The sequence below is a fragment of the Pollicipes pollicipes genome, unplaced genomic scaffold (assembly GCF_011947565.3).
Source record: "Pollicipes pollicipes isolate AB1234 unplaced genomic scaffold, Ppol_2.1 Scaffold_7261;HRSCAF=8764_pilon_pilon_pilon, whole genome shotgun sequence".
NCBI lineage: Eukaryota > Metazoa > Arthropoda > Thecostraca > Pollicipedomorpha > Pollicipedidae > Pollicipes > Pollicipes pollicipes.
This window is the reverse complement of record NW_023597054.1, coordinates 33375570-33392967: the sequence shown is the minus strand read 5'-3', so window position 1 is coordinate 33392967 and position 17398 is coordinate 33375570. Positions and strand designations below refer to the sequence as shown.

The following is a 17398-nucleotide window of genomic DNA, read 5'->3' as shown; positions in this document are numbered from 1 at the left end:
GTCATCATTTGCCGTCCTACTAGTAGTGACCGTCATATGACGGGAAGCGCCCAGGCCCCATCAATGACTTGCCGTGCTTAGCTGCAAATGCTATCGCCAGGTTGACAGCGATTGTGGCTTTGTGACGTCACCATACAATCAGCTGGAAGTGTTAGTGGTCACTCTGGTTGTCCAATTAATTTTGCCCCGAAGACTATTTGGTAGCTTTGCAGCAGATTTTATCCACCAGTGGCGTTTCAATATCTGCAGGAATAAACACGCATCAATCCTTAAGTCTTGGCCGGGTCGCTTTTCGTGCGTACGACGTTTTCAACTTGCGTTCCTGCGTTGCGTTACAACGAGATAAGGTGTCATTGTCAACCATTTTATGAGTCCGCCGGCTGACGTCTGGGAGTGAGGAACATACTGTGTGAGGGGTAGGTATGTTGCTGAGATTCCAGTACTGCGCTGGGTCTTACCCGTTAGTAAATTGCAAACCTTTACAAGACAGATTTACGAGTCAAATAGCTTTCAGTGTTGTTTTTTTTTGGTGATGACAGCAGATATTTTCAAAATGATGCCATTTTTCATGAGCAGCCATACTCTTTACAGCCATATTGCATACTATTTGCAATTTTTGTATGAGCAGTATGCTTCCTCATGCCATTTCAGAAGATACACAACAATGATACACAGTTAATATTTATTTTCTGGCCATCCAGGGTGCCTTTTGTACTTATACATGATTCACTTGGGGAATTATCAACATTTTGACCTATTTCATAGCTACATTCTGTATGAACTGGCCTTTAGACAATTTATGATAAGATTTATATGATATGATATATTATGATTTAGACAAATTATGATAATAATGACAGGTATCTGATGCATAACAGTGGCAGCACATTACTGGTGCATGGAGGTCATTCATACAAATCAAGTCAGCATTTGTGTTTCACAGCAGTTTCAACTTTTGCATACTGAGCTTTAACTGGTGAATGCAGCAGCTTGATATGCTGTGTTAATATGGTAGAAATACAATAGCAATTTCAATACCACACTGCATTAATGGCACAGCCACAGGTGGTAAGGGGGTGAGAAATGACAAGTATGGCAATAAGTAGGAGTAGAAGTAGGTGTAGAGGTGGGAATATGGGTAGGTTCAGGGTTGGGTTAAGTTTAGAATTAGGATTAGGGTTCAGTTAAGTTAATCAGAAACTGGCATGTGGGTGTAACTTGGGTTGGACAGCTTGAAAGCATATCTATAATGCAAAATGATATATTTCCACCATACTAGGCTATTGAATTATTTTGTCATATTGACCAAGTGACCATCAGTACACAAAAAGTCCATGAAAAGGAAATGCCAGCCATGATTTGTCAGTATCATGCTATCAGTGATATAGATAGACATCTGCTCTAGTGCTGGTAATCTTTCTATTTTGGAGGCAAGATTATAACTGATGGGCAATATGTCCCCTTTTATGATAAATTATTATGCTTTCTAGCTTGAAAGGGGTAATTTATGTGCAACCTGTTTTCATAAAGTTGGTACAAATATCCACCTTGACCAAATGGTTAAATGCTGTTACAAAAGCAGATGTGTACTATAGATCTGTGCAACTGCATTGAATGCACTAAAAAATAGACAGTAAATGTGAAAATAAATAATACCACCAACTACATGCTTGCACAACATTCCACCCTGCTTATATTGGGTATTTGCTGGTTGATTTTGGATAGTGGTGTTCTGTATTGTGTGTTTTATTGTTTGATGCTTTGATACACAACTTTTCTTATTAAATCCAGGAAGCTTCCACAGCTTTCCTCAGCATTTACACATGTTTGTGTACAGTGGGCATGCTTTTGTTCCATGACTGGTGTCAGGATTAGACCTATCAAATACTATCATATATATATACCAAATCAGGTTGAAGGTACATTGTTGCCAAGGGCATGTGTTCATTTAAAACTGTGGGTCTCCTAATAATCATGGGTCTGAGTCCCTTATTCATGCTTCAGCTGATTATGTCACTGATAGAATGAACGTGTGTAGACATGAGTGTCAAGGTGGCCTGGGACCTACAAAAACTACTTCTAGATTTATCTGTATAGGTAAAGCATGGCTTAAGATCCTACTGAATATATCATATTTGTCATAAAAATATAGCTGGTACCTCTGCATGATTAAGCTCAAATTTGCAATTGTAAATTTTTGAGTGCAGGTATTCGTGGGGTTAATTGCAGTAAAACTGCATGCAAGCTGCATACAGCTATCTTTGAAGGAAATGATGGAAACCCAAAGGGTTTGCTACATGGTGGACAGGGAAACCTTTGTGAATCATATAGGATGATGGCCTAATTACCATATTGTATAGTCTGTATCCCTAGAAAGCATTGGAGTGTTATTGGAACCTTCTAGTTATGGTCTTTTTCAGACTATTGACTCAAGCCTCCAGTGAGTTCTTCTCCCCATCTTGTCACAAAACACCAGTAGTACCCCACAGAAGCCATGGAGGGTAGCACTGAAGAGGACTCACAACCGAAAGGTTCACAAGCATCACATGGTCTTTTCCAAGCCCCACCCATGATATGGCACACGGGCCACCAGCCTTAAGGATAGCGGGCCACCAGCGTAAGGGAAAAATGTTGTCTGATGCCAGCAGGTGTCATGTCAATGTGTGTTCAACTTACTCTGAACCACAAATGGAGGAGATGAAACATTTTTGTTGTTACCAAAAAGCTGTAACAAATTCATTTTGCCACTGTGTGTATTCTTGATTATTTCCATGCAATCAATTGAGCTTGAAGGGTCACTTTGGGAAGAGGAGCAGTGGTGGTGTTGCAGTCTTGTGCTAGGAACATCCAAACTGCAGCATGTCCCCCATCTCCAGAGCCATTGCAGCATGTGAGTCATTGTGCATGTCACTGAGTGGCAGTAGGCAGCTTTCGGCCACCGTGGACGCTGTCTATCGTCTTCCGTCTCACCTGACGTCGGGCGGCCTTGACGAGATACATGATCAGCTGAGAGCAACTGCTGCCATCAGGGGACATTTTTTTATCTCGGTGATATTAACATTGGCTTAATGCGTCTCAACAACCCATCTGCGCATGGCTGCATGCCCATTTTAAATGGTCTGAGTCTTGTGCAGCTTATTCACACACTGATCCATTTGGAACCGGCCGCTACTCTCCTGGACCACGTCGTTACCAGCATGCCGAAACTGGAGGACCCCGCTCTTGTGCTGCCGGTGGCGATTGCAGACCATCTCACCACCAGCGTTCGTGCCCCGTTCAGGCGGCAGCATTTGCCTCCTGTTTTTTTTCGTATTCGCTCCTGTTGCAAAGTCTGCTGGGACGTGCTCAGCCTGCATTTGCCGCAGGCACACTGGGACCCGTTGTGCCGGGCCGTGGGCGTGGCGGGGAAGCTGGAGGAGTTCATGTGCGCCGGGTCAGGCGCCATGGATGCGCACTGTCCTCTGAAAACAGTGACACCCCGCCGTCCACGCTGTCCCTGGATTGGGGATAATCCCGGTCTGCTGTGTGTGATGCGGAAGGGCGACCACGCTTACCGGTCATGGCGCAGGTACGATACGGAGACCGACCGCATTGAATATCGGCGTCTGTTAAACCGGGCTAAGGGCTGCTGCGCTCAGGCCAAGCGCGACTTTCTATGCGCTAGTATGTTATCCGACCGGGCTAGTTTCTGGCGGAGTGTCCGTGAGTTTGCGCTTGGACCCGCCAGGGGAAGGTGGCGCGGAGGAGGTAAGTCTTCTGACATGGCCGACAATTTTAACCGTCATTTTGCCTCAGTTGGTCCAAAAATCGCGGCAGAGCTGTTGGCGAGCAGCCGTGGGCCCCGTCTCTCCCTCAGAGGCCACCGTGCGTAGCCGCAGCTGGGCTGGTACTACGTCCTACGGCCCTACCCGAGCTTTCAAAGGCTATGAGTGAGTTGAGAGATGGCTATGAGAGAGTCTTCATCTAGAGCTGTGGTTGTCGATGGCGTGCCTGCTTGCGGTAAAAAACTGTTTGGCTCTAATAGGTACCCACTCGCTTCATGTAGTCAATTCTTCCATTGTCACGCGCGTTTTCCTGTGCGGGGAATTAAGCTTCAGTTCATTCCCTCCACAAGTCTGGTACACACGACGTTGCCGGCAATTTTTGGCCCAAATCAATTTTAGCTGTGTTGTCGAAAACATACATATGTTGTCGAGAGGTTGTCCGTCAGTAGTTGTTGTCTCATCTTGATGCCCACAGCCTCTTGGCCCCTTCACAGTATGCGTGTAGGCCGTGCCACTCAACGGAGGACCCTGTGGTTGACGCCGTGGAGTGGATTACGCGTCGGATCGACTCTGGACATGTCGCCGCCGTCACCTCCGTAGACCTAAGTCGAGTTTTCGACAGCGTGAACCGCGGCGTCCTCCTGCCGAAGCTGCAGTGGCACGGCATCGATCCACGATAGTTTAAAAGTTGTCTTAATGAATGGCGGCAGGCGGTGAGAGGTGTTCACCATTCCTTCCCTTGTCCCACGGTGTCCATCAGGAGCCCTTGGTAGGCCCAATCATCTTCAGCGTCTGCATCAATGATCTTTCATCCCACCTGCCTCGCGGGCGTCTTATTTCCCGCGCTGACGATACCCAGCTCCCCGACTCCGCCCACCCCGACCACTTGTCGACCCAAAAATTGTGTCAGTAAGAAACCATCCTGGCCCTTCAATTCTACTTTACTGCCAGTTCCCTGTGGATGAACCCCACCAAGACTACCCGTTTTGTAACTGGCACGCCCCAAGCCATAAAAACATCATCCTTCCATCTTAACACCTCCAACTTAAGATTAGCCCCCTCGCTGTCTGTGAAGATGTCGAGAATGACTATCGATCGTACCCTTCCCCGGGAGTGGCTCCTACCCAAAGTAGTTTAAAGTGCAACTCGATCTTGTTTTGTCTGTACAAAGTTTGTCATCTCACACCCGAAGCTCGCATACTCATCCAGACCCTTGTTTCCCCCAACATCACGCCTCTGCCTCTGCCTCTCAGTCTGGGGCGGAGCTGCCGCTTGCCATCCCGGCCGGGTGCAGAAAATAATGAATTTCGTGGCCAGGATCGTCGAGGGGGGTGGGGTCGAGATAATATTTCACCGGTCGTCAGGTCGCTGAGCTGGCGCGGAATCAGTGACCTCGTTACGCTCCGCGACCACATTGGCGTTTTCAGAGCTCTAAATTTCCCTCGTGGCCGGGTGGCGGTCCTGGAACCACCTGCCGCCGATCATTATGACATCCCGAAGAGGGGTGCCGGTATTGTCGTGGTTAACGCGTCTGCGTTAACCATTACGCGTCTGGGGAATCAGAGGTACGGGGTTCGATTCCCCGTGGTGCCCGTCCTTCCTGCCAGGGTGAGAGGCAGGTGACGCCATATAGCCTCAGCAGCTGAGAGCGTCGTAAAGCCCCAATGACACACACACACACACACACACACACACACACACACACACACACACACACACACACACGCACACGCACACGCACACGCACACGCACACGCACACGCACACGCACACGCACACGCACACGCACACGCACACGCACACGCACACGCACACGCACACGCACACGCACACGCACACGCACACGCACACGCACACGCACACGCACACGCACACACACACACACACACACACACACACACATCCCGAAGCCGTGCTGGGCTCAGATCTAAACTTGATCATTGTGAAGAAGAGGGGTTTGTGTGACTTTGTAGGCCTTTCTCATCCTCTTGATGTGTCATCATAGTCGCCCCATCTTCTTTGTGTCGCGCAACTTGTAACCCATTGTCTAGAATCAAACATTAAGCCATGCATACCAAACGATTCGTAGAAAATTATGACTTGACTTTGCTGGAGGGAGCCAGTCTCTGTAACATTTGCAGAGTTTAAAGCCCACCATCACATCGCTATTCTGTATTGTGCATAACATAAGCATAGGCCTGTTTATATTGTGTAACATCCTGTGCATTGTTATGGTGGTATTGGGTGCAGCAGTCCGCAACATTGACACGCAGCTGCCTCAGCAGTATCACGTACTTCAGCATTCAGACCGCTCTCATCTAATGCTGGCCACCATTGTGCCACAGATCGGGGTGGAGCGGTGCCCACAGCCATGGCCAGCGAGCTGGGCCAGCTGCCGGTGACGCTGGCCAACGTCCGTGAAGCGATCCGCCAGCTGTATGGCTCAGCGAACCCGGAGGCCATGCAGGCGGCCAGCCGCTGGCTGACGGACGCCAAGGTGTCGCCACAGGCTTGGGACTTCGCCTGGGAGCTGCTCACGTCTGACAAGGTCAGTGTTGCGCCCTGCGGTCTGGGAGCTGCTCACGCCTGACGAGGTCAGTGTTACGCCCGGCAGTCTGGGAGCTGCTCACGTCTGACGAGGTCAGTGTTGCGCCCTGCGGTCTGGGAGCTGCTCACGCCTGACAAGGCCAGTGTTGCACCAGGCAGTCTGGGAGCTGCTCATGTCTGACAAGGTCAGTGTTGCGCCCGGCAGCCTGGGAGCTGCTCACGTCTGACAAGGTCAGTGTTGCGCCCGGCAGTCTGGGAGCTGCTCACGTCTGACAAGGTCAGTGTTGCGTCCGGCAGTCTGGGAGCTGCTCACGTCTGACAAGGTCAGTGTTGCGCCCGGCAGTCTGGGAGCTGCTCACGTCTGACAAGGTCAGTGTTGCGCCCTGCGGTCTGGGAGCTGCTCACGCCTGACAAGGCCAATGTTGCACCAGGCAGTCTGGGAGCTGCTCACGTCTGACAAGGTCAGTGTTGCGCCCTGCGGTCTGGGAGCTGCTGACGTCTGACAAGGTCAGTGTTGCGCCCTGCAGTCTGGGAGCTGCTCACGTCTGACAAGGTCAGTGTTGCGCCCTGCAGCCTGGGAGCTGCTCACGTCTGATAAGGTCGGGGTTGCACCAGGCAGCTCCCCTGCCATACCGGAGCGGAGACCGCGCTAGTCTGGCCACACCGGAGCGGAGACCGCGCTAGTCTGGCCACACCGGAGCGGAGACCGCACCAGTCGGCTATCGCCATACGCACTACTGGTGGCGTCGCACGCTGGGCTGCTGTCTTCTGTCATGGCCAGGGAAGCTGCAAAATTTGCGGGTGTGAGCGCTGAATTTTTCAGGAAAACTAAGGTTTCAGCTCTTACGCTTAATGTTTAAGCCTTCATTTTGTGCATGGCGTGTTAAGCTGTCGTGAGCGTATGTTCTAAGTCTGCTCCTCAAATTTCAAGTAAGCTAGTGACGTGGCCGTGTGGCCTATCTGTAGGCAGACCTACCCAAAATTACCGTTTCCTGTCATCATTATAAGACATTGCACATGTACATTGCCCATATATTTTTGAGATCTCCACGCGATGGGTTTCGTCACCCCCCCCCCCCCCCTCATTACGATGATAACTACATAAGGACACGCGACGCACACATTCAAACATTTACCACATGTGATACTCAGCACTGGCGCCGGCCTTTCCGTCCGTCCTGACCGTGGCCAGGTATTGCGCTGAGGAACATGCCTTGACTAGTGAACAGGCCATGCCACGCAAGGCGAAGCAGCAATCAATGCATTTCGTCGCACTGCGGGTGTCTGAGCAGTCTCGTGAATGGCCAAACCAAACTAGACCATTGAATCGCCAGACTCGTCATGCACTGCGTCATCCTCGATCGGCAGGAGCCCGCATGCGTCTTCACACGCGATTCACCGGCCCCGTGGCAAAGCCGGCCCCACTGTGTACTGGACTCAGGTGCGGCGGCGTCCGGTCGGCGCGCTACTGGAGCTGGTACCGCGCCACCAGCTGGTCCAGCTCGTACAGCACCGCGTTACGCGCGTCCCTGCGGGCGGCGAGCATGTGGCGCGCCTGCGCCAGGCAGCTGACGCCCAGCGCGCTGAGCAGGTCTCGCACGCGGTCGAGCAGCTGGCGGCGCTGCGCCGGCGTCAGGTCCTGCCGGATGACGGTCAGCAGCGGCGTGCAGCACGGCCGCCGGCACGGGCCCGGCCCGATCCCTGGCGACAGAGGGCCGCGTCACGCACGGCACGTGGCGGGCGGGGGCGCCGCGTCCCCGGCTCGGGCCTCTCCGTCGGGCGCACCGCCCAGTGCCAACTTCACAGGTGGTTATAACCGGACAGGACGGCGTGCGCTGTCTGCGTACGACGAGATAAGATGTCTGCTGACCAGGTCATGACGCGCACTCTCAGGCCGCGGGTCTCCAGAGGTGACGCTCTGCACCCGGCGGGACTTGTTTTAAATCGTGCGTTGCATTTTGGGACTGAGTCGTCCTAGCCAGACTGGCGGTGTATTCACGACGCCACGCTTTCTCACCGGGGTTTCGCGAGACCTTGTGCAGGCGGGCGATCGGGCAGGGCCGAGGGACGGGCAGCGCGCCGCCCCAGCGCTGCAGCACAGCCGACACCAGCGGCATGATGTCGGCGAAGTCCAGCCGCGGCAGCGGGTCGTCCGAAGACGGCGCGCACATCGCGGGCATCGGGTTGGCCTGCGGGACCCCACAGCGCTGCTGAGACTGCGCGAATCATGGCACACGCACGACGCGCAGCTACCGTCAGGTGTCACACGGCCGGGAGCGAGGGAGCGACAGGGCGCGTCTCGTCGGGCGCCTGGCTGCGGCGTGAACGCTCCCACTGCTCACGTTGAATCCCCGGCCATCACGCCGTGGGCTGGCAGCGGCACCGCGCATTGGTGCGTCACTGTCCGACAGTGGCCACGCGTCAGCACCTCCGCCGCCCATCACGCGCCTGTGATACATGCCGTCCCGCTGCAGGCTGGCGCCGCGACGGCGCGTGTACTGCAGCAGCGGTGTGGCACGTGAGCCGCGGTGTCGGGGTCGCGGCCCGCTCGGCTCACCTGAGGGCGCGGCTAGTCCGGTCGTGTGTCGGGGATCTCTCTCCGTCCTCCGCCCGCCCGGCTCACCTGAGGGCGCGGCTAGTCCGTCGTGTGTCGGTGATATCTCTCCATCCTCCGCCCGCTCGACTCACCTGAGGGTGCGGCTAGTCCGGCCGTGTGCTCTCTCCGTCCTCCGCCCACTCGGCTCACCTGGGGGCGCGGCTAGTCCGGTCGTGTGTCGGAGATCTCTCTCCGTCCTCCGCCCGCTCGGCTCACCTGAGGGCGCGGCTAGTCCGGTCGTGTGTCGGACGATCTCTCTCCGTCCTCCGCCCGCTCGACTCACCTGAGGGTGCGGCTAGTCCGGCCGTGTGTCGGACGCTCTCTCTCCGTCGTGGCGTCTACACAGCAGCGCGCGGAACTGGCTGCAGGCCGACGCCGTCCGCTCTATTATGCATCCGGGAGAGGATGGACCCCCAGCGTCCGATAGCGGTGACGCTGCGGAAGGCGGCGCCCGCGTCGGCGGTCACCTTTTCCGGCCGCGGCGACGACCGCCGCCATATAAGCATGTGTCTGCGGTCAGAACGTCATGTAACGGTGGCATGTTCCCGCACCGCTGGTGCTGGCGCGCGCGCTGGATGGATGCCGCCGCGCACTGGCGGTGGTCAGACGTGCCGTCTCCCCGCCCTCCTCTCGCCAATCATGCCGACGCCCCGATCTCGGGCATTATAGCACCGAGCCTTATAAAGTGCACCGCCTCTTAGGAATGTCTGCCCACCGGGTTTGTTTCAAATGCATGTCGGCATGTTTGGATGCATTTGGCGGAAGACTAGCGTCAGATGGGTTAACGACGCCAGGTGATGTTAATCCTGGTACTTTTTTAATGCAATGGTCTCAGAGGAGTCGGAATGCAGTCCTGGAATCTGAGATGTCCTGGTTACATAAGTTGTGAAGTGCATTTGCGAGGAATATTGTTGACGTAGATAGGACTGTAGTAATAACCTTATTCACCGGAGAAAAACCAGGAGAATGAAGATATAGGATAAAGCAGACGATTTTCTGCTTTTTTCGATAAAGGCATGTTGTCGAAATATCATTGGATGTATATATATATATATATATATATATATATATACATTCTCCTGGTTTTCTTCGAGGAATAAGGCTATTACCACTGTCTTATCTATGTTCCGGTAACTGCAGCAAACTGATGCACAATTTGTATACTGGATGGCGTTTTTTTTCCACCAAAATTATGCTTATAGCAAATAAATAGAGGCCGCCATTCGTAAGAGTCCAGAAAAGCCACAAGTAGCGAAATGCGACAGACTGATGTATGACATACATTTGGCAGTTGCATCGCTAGAATATGTAGGGGATTGTCATCAAGATCTGTAAGCGCCGAAATACAACTGCTCCTGCAGTCTTAGACTTACGAGTAATATGGGGACGTATTCACTGGCGTGCTATGTTAGCGCTTGCACTCAAACACGGACCCCTGGCGCATGTCTGCTGCAATACGGACAACACACGGACCCCTGGCGCATGTCTGCTGCAATACGGACAACACACGGACCCCTGGCGTATGTCTGCTGCAATACGGACAACACACGGACCCCTGGCGCATGTCTGCTGCAATACGGACAACACACGGACCTCTGGCGCGTGTCTGCTGCAATACGGACAACACACGGACCTCTGGCGCGTGTCTGCTGCATACGGACAACACACGGGTCCCTGCCGTATGTCTGCTGCAATACGGACAACACACGGGCCCCTGCCGTATGTCTGCTGCAATACGGACAACACACGGACCCCTGGCGCATGTCTACTGCAAAGCAGGCAGCACGCGCACCCCTGTCGCATGTCTGTCGATGCTGCCAGACTGTTACCATCCTATCACAGCCGGGGTATCAAGGCAAATGGTCACGATCTAGGGTGATATGGGAAAGATGTTGGGAGAAAGAAGACCACAGTTGGGACATCGTGTTCACGCACGACAGAAAGAAGGTAGTGCTCCCTTGCAGTGAATCGGAAATACGCGTGCGATGCCACCCTTTGTTGTCTGTTACGAGATGAAGATCCGCTATGTTGCCTTCACTGTGATACGCCACTTACCGTTAACGACGTGATACAGTCGTATCCACTTTAAAGGCAGCGTGGTTGCGTAAGGTCGGTCGGGAAACTCCGACGATGACCTGTTGCGGCACTATCTGAATGACTTTCTCCATACTTGTTCGTGTCGGTGGTTTTTATCTCTAAAGCACCAACAGTTCTCAGCGATCGGCACCCCTCATGCCCACCATTGACGCCACTTCTCGCCTAAACACCACTATGGGCGTAAGTTGGTCGCAGCTATCGACGTTCCCCAAAATCCGAATGGTGATTGTCGCCATTAGCGCGATGCATCCTGGTCGGCTAGCCCCGTTTTCTTCCTCATAACATGTTGTTGCGTGACTTGACTTGGTAACTCGCCGTTGTGCGTTGGAACCCAGATCGGGTCGTCCTTGCTGTTGACAGTAGCCAGCTGCCGTGGATGTCCGCATGGGTCTGCTGATGTGTTGTAATCATGTCGAAGACTACATGTCCTCGTACCTCGTATCCCGCTCCGCGTGATGTTGCGGTTCAGCTGCAGCTCTGCCCAGTCCCAGCCACGGTGTAAGGCTGGGACTGGATGGTCGTCGGGGGAGGGGGTGCGGTCGTCTCCCCGTCCGGCGGCGGCCGCGCCATGGGCACTATCTGCGGACCCCAGCGGAAGCACTGGCCGTGACGCAGCCGCTTTCGGCTCTTCACTCGCCGTCCCCGGAACGACGTCACGCCGGCGGCCGGCGCTCCGGGTCGCGCTGACCGCGGCCGGGCGCGCTTTCAGAGCTCGGCCGAGCAGTTTTTGGGCGCCTCGTTCCTGCGGGACAAGATCCGCGAGCACTGGGAAGAGTTGCCGCCGGAGCAGGCGGTGCCGCTGAAGGCGCGCCTCCTGGAGAGCACCGTGGCCGCCCAGACCAAGCAGGACTCGTGCTCGCGCACGCTCAACGAAGCGGTAAGGCCTGCGCTTGGCTGGTGTCCGTCGGAGGCTGGCTCGGCCCGGACAGCGTTTCTTGTGTTGTTGGGCTGCTGGTGGTGCGTGCTGCGTGTCAGGCGCACGGCTTCGATGCTGCAGCGGTGACAGAGCCGGCCGGTGACAGAAGACTGCTACTACCCGCCTTTGGCAGCGAACATGACCACGGTCGGCCGTGGCCGGGTTGGCGTGCAGTTCGTGTGTTTGGCTGCGGCTCCGTGCTGTGGTCGATCTGCATTTGACTGCAGCTCCGTGCTGGAACTGATCTGTGTTTAACTGCGGCCTGTTGTGTCGTCTGTACCATGTGTCTACTGTGTCGTCTGTACCATGTGTCTACTGTGTCGTCTGTACCATGTGTCTACTGTGTCGTCTGCACCATGTGTCTACTGTGTCGTCTGTACCATGTGTCTGCTGTGTCGTCTGCGCCGTATGTTTGCTGTGTCGTCTGTACCATGTGCCTGCTGTGTCGTCTGTCCCGTGTATATGCTGTGTCGTCTGTGCCATATGTCTGCTGCGTCGTCTGTGCCATGTTTGCCATGTTTCTGTTGTGTTGTCTGCACCATGTGTCTGCTGTGACGTTTGTACCGTGTGTCTGCCGCGTCGTCTGTACCATGTGTCTGCTGTGTCGTATGTGCCATGTGACTGCTGTGTCGTCCGTGCAATGTGTCTGCTGTGTCGCCTGTGCCCCGTGTCTGCCGTGTCTCCTGTACCATGTGTCTGCCGTGTCGTCTGTGCCATGTGACTGCTGTGACTGCTGTGTCGTCTGTGCCATGTGTCTGCTGCGTCGTCTGTACCACGTGTCTGCTGTGCCGTCTGCGCCATGTGTCTACTGTGTCGTTTATGTCATGCCTGTGTTATGTGTCAGCTGTGTCGTCTCTGCCGTGTGTCTGCTGTGTTGTCTGTGCTATGTGTCTGCTGTGTCGTCTGTGCCGTGTCTTTGCCATGTGTCTGTTGTGTTCTCTGCACCATGCGTCTGCTGTGTGTGTGTGGGGGGGGGGGGGGGGGGGGAGAAGGGTGGTTGCGCGCGCGCGCGCTCCGTGGTCTGCGGCCGTCGGTCTGTACCGTCTCGGTGACAGTGCGCGTGACGTCATCATCTGCCACCGTCCGGCAGCTGGCGGCGCTGGCGGTGCAGCTGACGCCGGATGTTTGGCCAGACGTGGTGCCCGACCTGACGCACACCTGCCAGGCGCTGGGCGACGCCCACCTGGGCGCGCGCGTCTTGCTCAGCGTGCTCACCGAGCTGCCGAACGAGGTAGGGGTCGGCCTCTCCGCTCCGCCTCGCCCGTGACCCACGCTGAGTGAATCTGACCTTCCCTCGGCGCGGGGTCAGGACCCCGGTGGGCCAGAGCAGAAGAGGTGACGTTTTGTCGGCTGCGACCGGATCACACCTAAGAGGTCCATGACCCATGCCGCTTGGGACATGCTGCGACCTGTGCTGGCGATATGGAGCGAGGGTGGCGACGCAGTGCGCTGCGTACAGAGCGCGGCGGCCGTGGTTTTACTGAGATTTCCTATCGCGGGCTATTGCTCAGTGGACAGCTCAGCGTCGCTGTGACCTTGAGACTGACCTCTCTGTTGTGTGTGCGACGTACATAGTTCGGCGTTGCTGGCGGCGGCGGGGGAGGGGGGGGGGGGGGGGACGGGTGCGGAGTGGCGGGTCGCGTGGTCTGATGAGGTGGGGGCGGTGGGAAGACGTCAGTTTTGATCACACAACGCTTGGGGGGGGGGGGGGCGCAAACAGAGGGTGCTGGATGTGCGCCCACGCCCCGCCGTAGGCGTCCAGACGGCAGGCGCGATGGACTTTGGGGCCGGTGAATCACTTGGCCGGCTGTCGCCTCGTCACCAGCCGTGCCGTCATGCTTTGCTCACTCCCGTATGGTGTGCAAGCACAGTGGGGCTTCGTCGCGAGACACGGCTCCCTACTTATAAGGCTGCTGACTCCCAGTAGGCTGGCCCGGCCCGGTGGAGCTCGCCTGGCTCCGGGTCCTAGCCCGGTCCGGTGGAGCTCGGCCTGGCTCCCGGTCCTAGCCCGGTCCGGTGGAGCTCGGCCCGGCTCCGGGTCCTGGCCCGGTCCGGCGGAGCTCGGCCCGGCTCCCGGTCCTAGCCCGGTCGGGTGGAGCTCGGCCCGGCTCCGGGTCCTGGCCCGGTCCGGCTTAGCTCGGCCCGGCTCCCGGTCCTAGTCCGGTCGGGTGGAGCTCGCCCGGCTCCCGGTCCTGGCCCGTCACCGCTGTCATTTCTGCCATATGCTGCCGGGCCGCGGGTGGCCTCATTACCGAGCCCGGCGAACGGCACGCGGCCCTCTGGATATGATGACACAGCCGCCGATCCCAGTGGGCCTCCCGGGGGCAAAAGCACTGCGGAGCCGGCAACGAAACATGACTGCCTCAGAGTGGCTCACATATGTACACTTGACTGCCCTCATCAGCGTATTCGAGTCTTTTCTGTGCCGCTGGCGGACTTTGTTTTTTTAATGGTGCTTTGTAATGTGCTACATTGTACTTGTGTAGTGCAATTGATTTGGCAAAAGCCCATTTTAATATTTACCAGGTTGTGTTACTTTTCAGCTTAACAAATGCCACATCAGTACAACAAAGCGAGCGGCGGTAAAAGAAAGCTTAAAGAAACACATTCCGCACGGTAAGCATCTTCTGTGATTTTTGTGCTGAATTGGAGCAGCCCGGCCCGGAGAGTCATACCTCCAAGGCAAAGGTCATCGGAGCCCTGCAATCGTGTCAGAATTGCAGTCTCAGTCGAGGTTATGTTCTGATGACACCGGTGATGTCGCGAACGCCGACTCCAAGCTTATGCCGTGAACTCTAACCTCGAACGCCGAACCTGTATCGTATCGGCCGTATTGCGGGGGGAGGGGGGCTGTAGCTGACCCATCTGTGGCGCTGCTCCAGTGCTGGACCTGGTGCTGAATCTGCTGAAGCAGGGGCCCAGTGAGCAAGTGGCCAGCCGCTGCATGGAGCTGCTGGCCTCCTGGGTGGAGCTGGAGGTGCTCGGCTCCGACCTGCTGCCCATTCTGGACCTGGTGCTGGTGCCGTTTGTCGCCTCGCCGGCTCTGGTCAGTTGGCCAGCCGTCCGACCACCGTTTCCGCGTCGGGACAAGCAGCGGTCTAGTTCCGGGCCACGTAGGGCACCTCATGCTCACACTGGAAAGTTGTGGGATCCGAATTGGCGTCGTTTCCTTATTGGCTTTTCATGGAGAACGTGTTTACTAACGTTTGGTTTTATTTTGAAGCTGTGACTGTTGTAACTTTGTGCTTGGTTACATATCCAATTTTGGCAGTGAAAGATTGGCTGATTATGTCATCGGTGACGGCGCAGCCCAAAGTTCCAGGATCGCCCGAAATTTAATCAACTGATTAGTACTCGTGGCTAAAAGCGTATTTAAAAATGGCTGATAGTTTTATTCGCTTTTGGTGTAAAGCATCATAAGTTATACTGGCACCTAACGTAAGCCGTCATTTGAGCGGGCAGCAGGAATGTTCACATTTATTGCTGCTGATAGCTACTAACTGCACCCACGCGTCTTTAGCATTCGTAGCAAGGGCACTGTGCAGTCTGGTTAGCGGGGGCGCCGTGCAGTCTGGCTAGCAAGGGCGCCGTGCAGTCTGGCTAGCAAAGGCGCTGTGCAGTCTGGTTAGCAAGAGCGCCGTGCAGTCTGGTGCGGCGGGCCAGCTGCGCGTCTGTGGCCGAGCCGCCTTGTCCGGACGTGCGGCGCCGGTGCTGGGCGCCGCCGCTCCCCCGTCGGTATGTCCTGACGCCGCGCCTGTGGCCGAGCCGCCCTGTTCGGACGTGCGGCGCCGGTGCTGGGCATCGCTGCTCCCCCTGTCGGCGTGTCCTGACGCCTCGCCTGTGCCGCCAGATCAGCGTCACGTTGGACATGATGGACAGGGTGGTGACTAGTCCTTTCAACTACAACTACCCCAGCACAGTGATGCAGCTGGCCAGCCGTGTGCTCACGTTGGCGCCGTTCATCAAACAGTTCGTCAGTGAAAAGGAGCCCGTACGTTGTTGACTCGCCGCGGCGAGAGCTGCGACCCTCAGGGACATGCCGACTGTTTTTGATGTCACAGTAAGCCTTGTCTATAATATGCAAATGCTTCACTTGCTTGCCTGCGTATTGGTCACCGGTGAATCTTCAAATCGTCGCGTCATTGATGAATCGATGGCACTGGGACCGTCGCACTCAAGTCGTCATGTCATGTATGCTGCTTAATCTTGCCGTGGTTTATTATAGTGCGTGTTTCTCTACCACCGAAAAACGCTCAATGCGACAAGCTTTCCTTCACTCACCTTTTCCAGAGAAAATGTCGCAATCTGGCTATCTGGTTACTAAGTTAACTGAGCTGGTCGCTGAGTGAGAGCGGGCCGTTGGCGTTCCTGGAACACCAGTACGCGACCACGCTGTGTGTCGAGGGTCCGTCCCGCTGTGGCCCGCCGATGCCGACACAGCTGCTCGCCGCTGCCGCCAGGAGTCTCTGGTGGCGCTCGGCAACGTGTTCACTTCGCTGGTGGCGTCTCACTCGCGCACGTTCGTGTCTGCGCTGGCCGGGCCCAGCGGCGAGCAGGCGGAGATGGCCCGCCGCACTGTCGCCGCCATCCTCGAGCTGGCCTCCGTGCCTGGCCGCTATCCCACCGACGAGACCGTCTCCGAGCTCACGTTTGGCGTCTGGTACACGCTGCAGGTACGGTACACCAGAGCCTGGGCACGGTACACCAGAGCCTGGACACGGTACACCAGAGCCTGGGCACGGTACACCAGAGCCTGGGCACGGTACACCAGAGCCTGGGCACGGTACACCAGAGCCCGGGCACGGTACACCAGAGCCTGGACACGGTACACCAGAGCCTGGGTACGGTACACTAGAGCTTGGGCACGGTACACCAGAGCCCGGGCACGTACACCAGGGCCTGGACACGGTACACGCTGTAGATACGGTACACCAGTGCCTGAGCACGGTACACGCCGCAGGTTCAGCCGCAGGCACGTTACACCTCACGCTGTAGATACGGTACACCAGCGCCTGAGCACGGTACACGCCGCAGGTACAGCCGCAGGCACGTACACCTCACGCTGTAGATACGGTACACCAGCGCCTGAGCACGGTACACGCCGCAGGTACAGCCGCAGGCACGTTACACCACACGCTGTAGATACGGTACACCAGCGCCTGAGCACGGTACACGCCGCAGGTACAGCCGCAGGCACGTTACACCACACGCTGTAGATACGGTACACCAGCGCCTGAGCACGGTACCCGCTGCAGGTACAGCCGCAGGCACGTTACACCACACGCTGTAGATACGGTACACCAGCGCCTGAGCACGGTACACGCCGCAGGTACAGCCGCAGGCACGTTACACCACACGCTGTAGATACGGTACACCAGCGCCTGAGCACGGCACACGCCGCAGGTACAGCCGCAGGCACGTTACACCACACGCTGTAGATACGGTACACCAGCGCCTGAGCACGGCACACGCCGCAGG

At 56.0% G+C, this 17398-nt stretch overlaps 1 protein-coding gene across 1 annotated transcript in view; it reads left to right on the top strand.

The window, feature by feature from the left end:
• The first annotated feature begins 221 nt into the window (after positions 1–221).
• LOC119111319 (importin-13) overlaps positions 222–17398 on the top strand; it is a 32798-nt gene continuing 15621 nt past the window's right edge. Inside the window, exons 1-8 of the mRNA XM_037235133.1 lie at positions 222–420; positions 6110–6312; positions 11714–11881; positions 13011–13151; positions 14464–14536; positions 14803–14966; positions 15771–15911; positions 16381–16593. Coding sequence (XP_037091028.1) covers positions 6136–6312; positions 11714–11881; positions 13011–13151; positions 14464–14536; positions 14803–14966; positions 15771–15911; positions 16381–16593 — 1077 coding nt within the window. The 5' untranslated portion in view covers positions 222–420; positions 6110–6135. The remainder of the gene's footprint in view (positions 421–6109; positions 6313–11713; positions 11882–13010; positions 13152–14463; positions 14537–14802; positions 14967–15770; positions 15912–16380; positions 16594–17398) is intronic.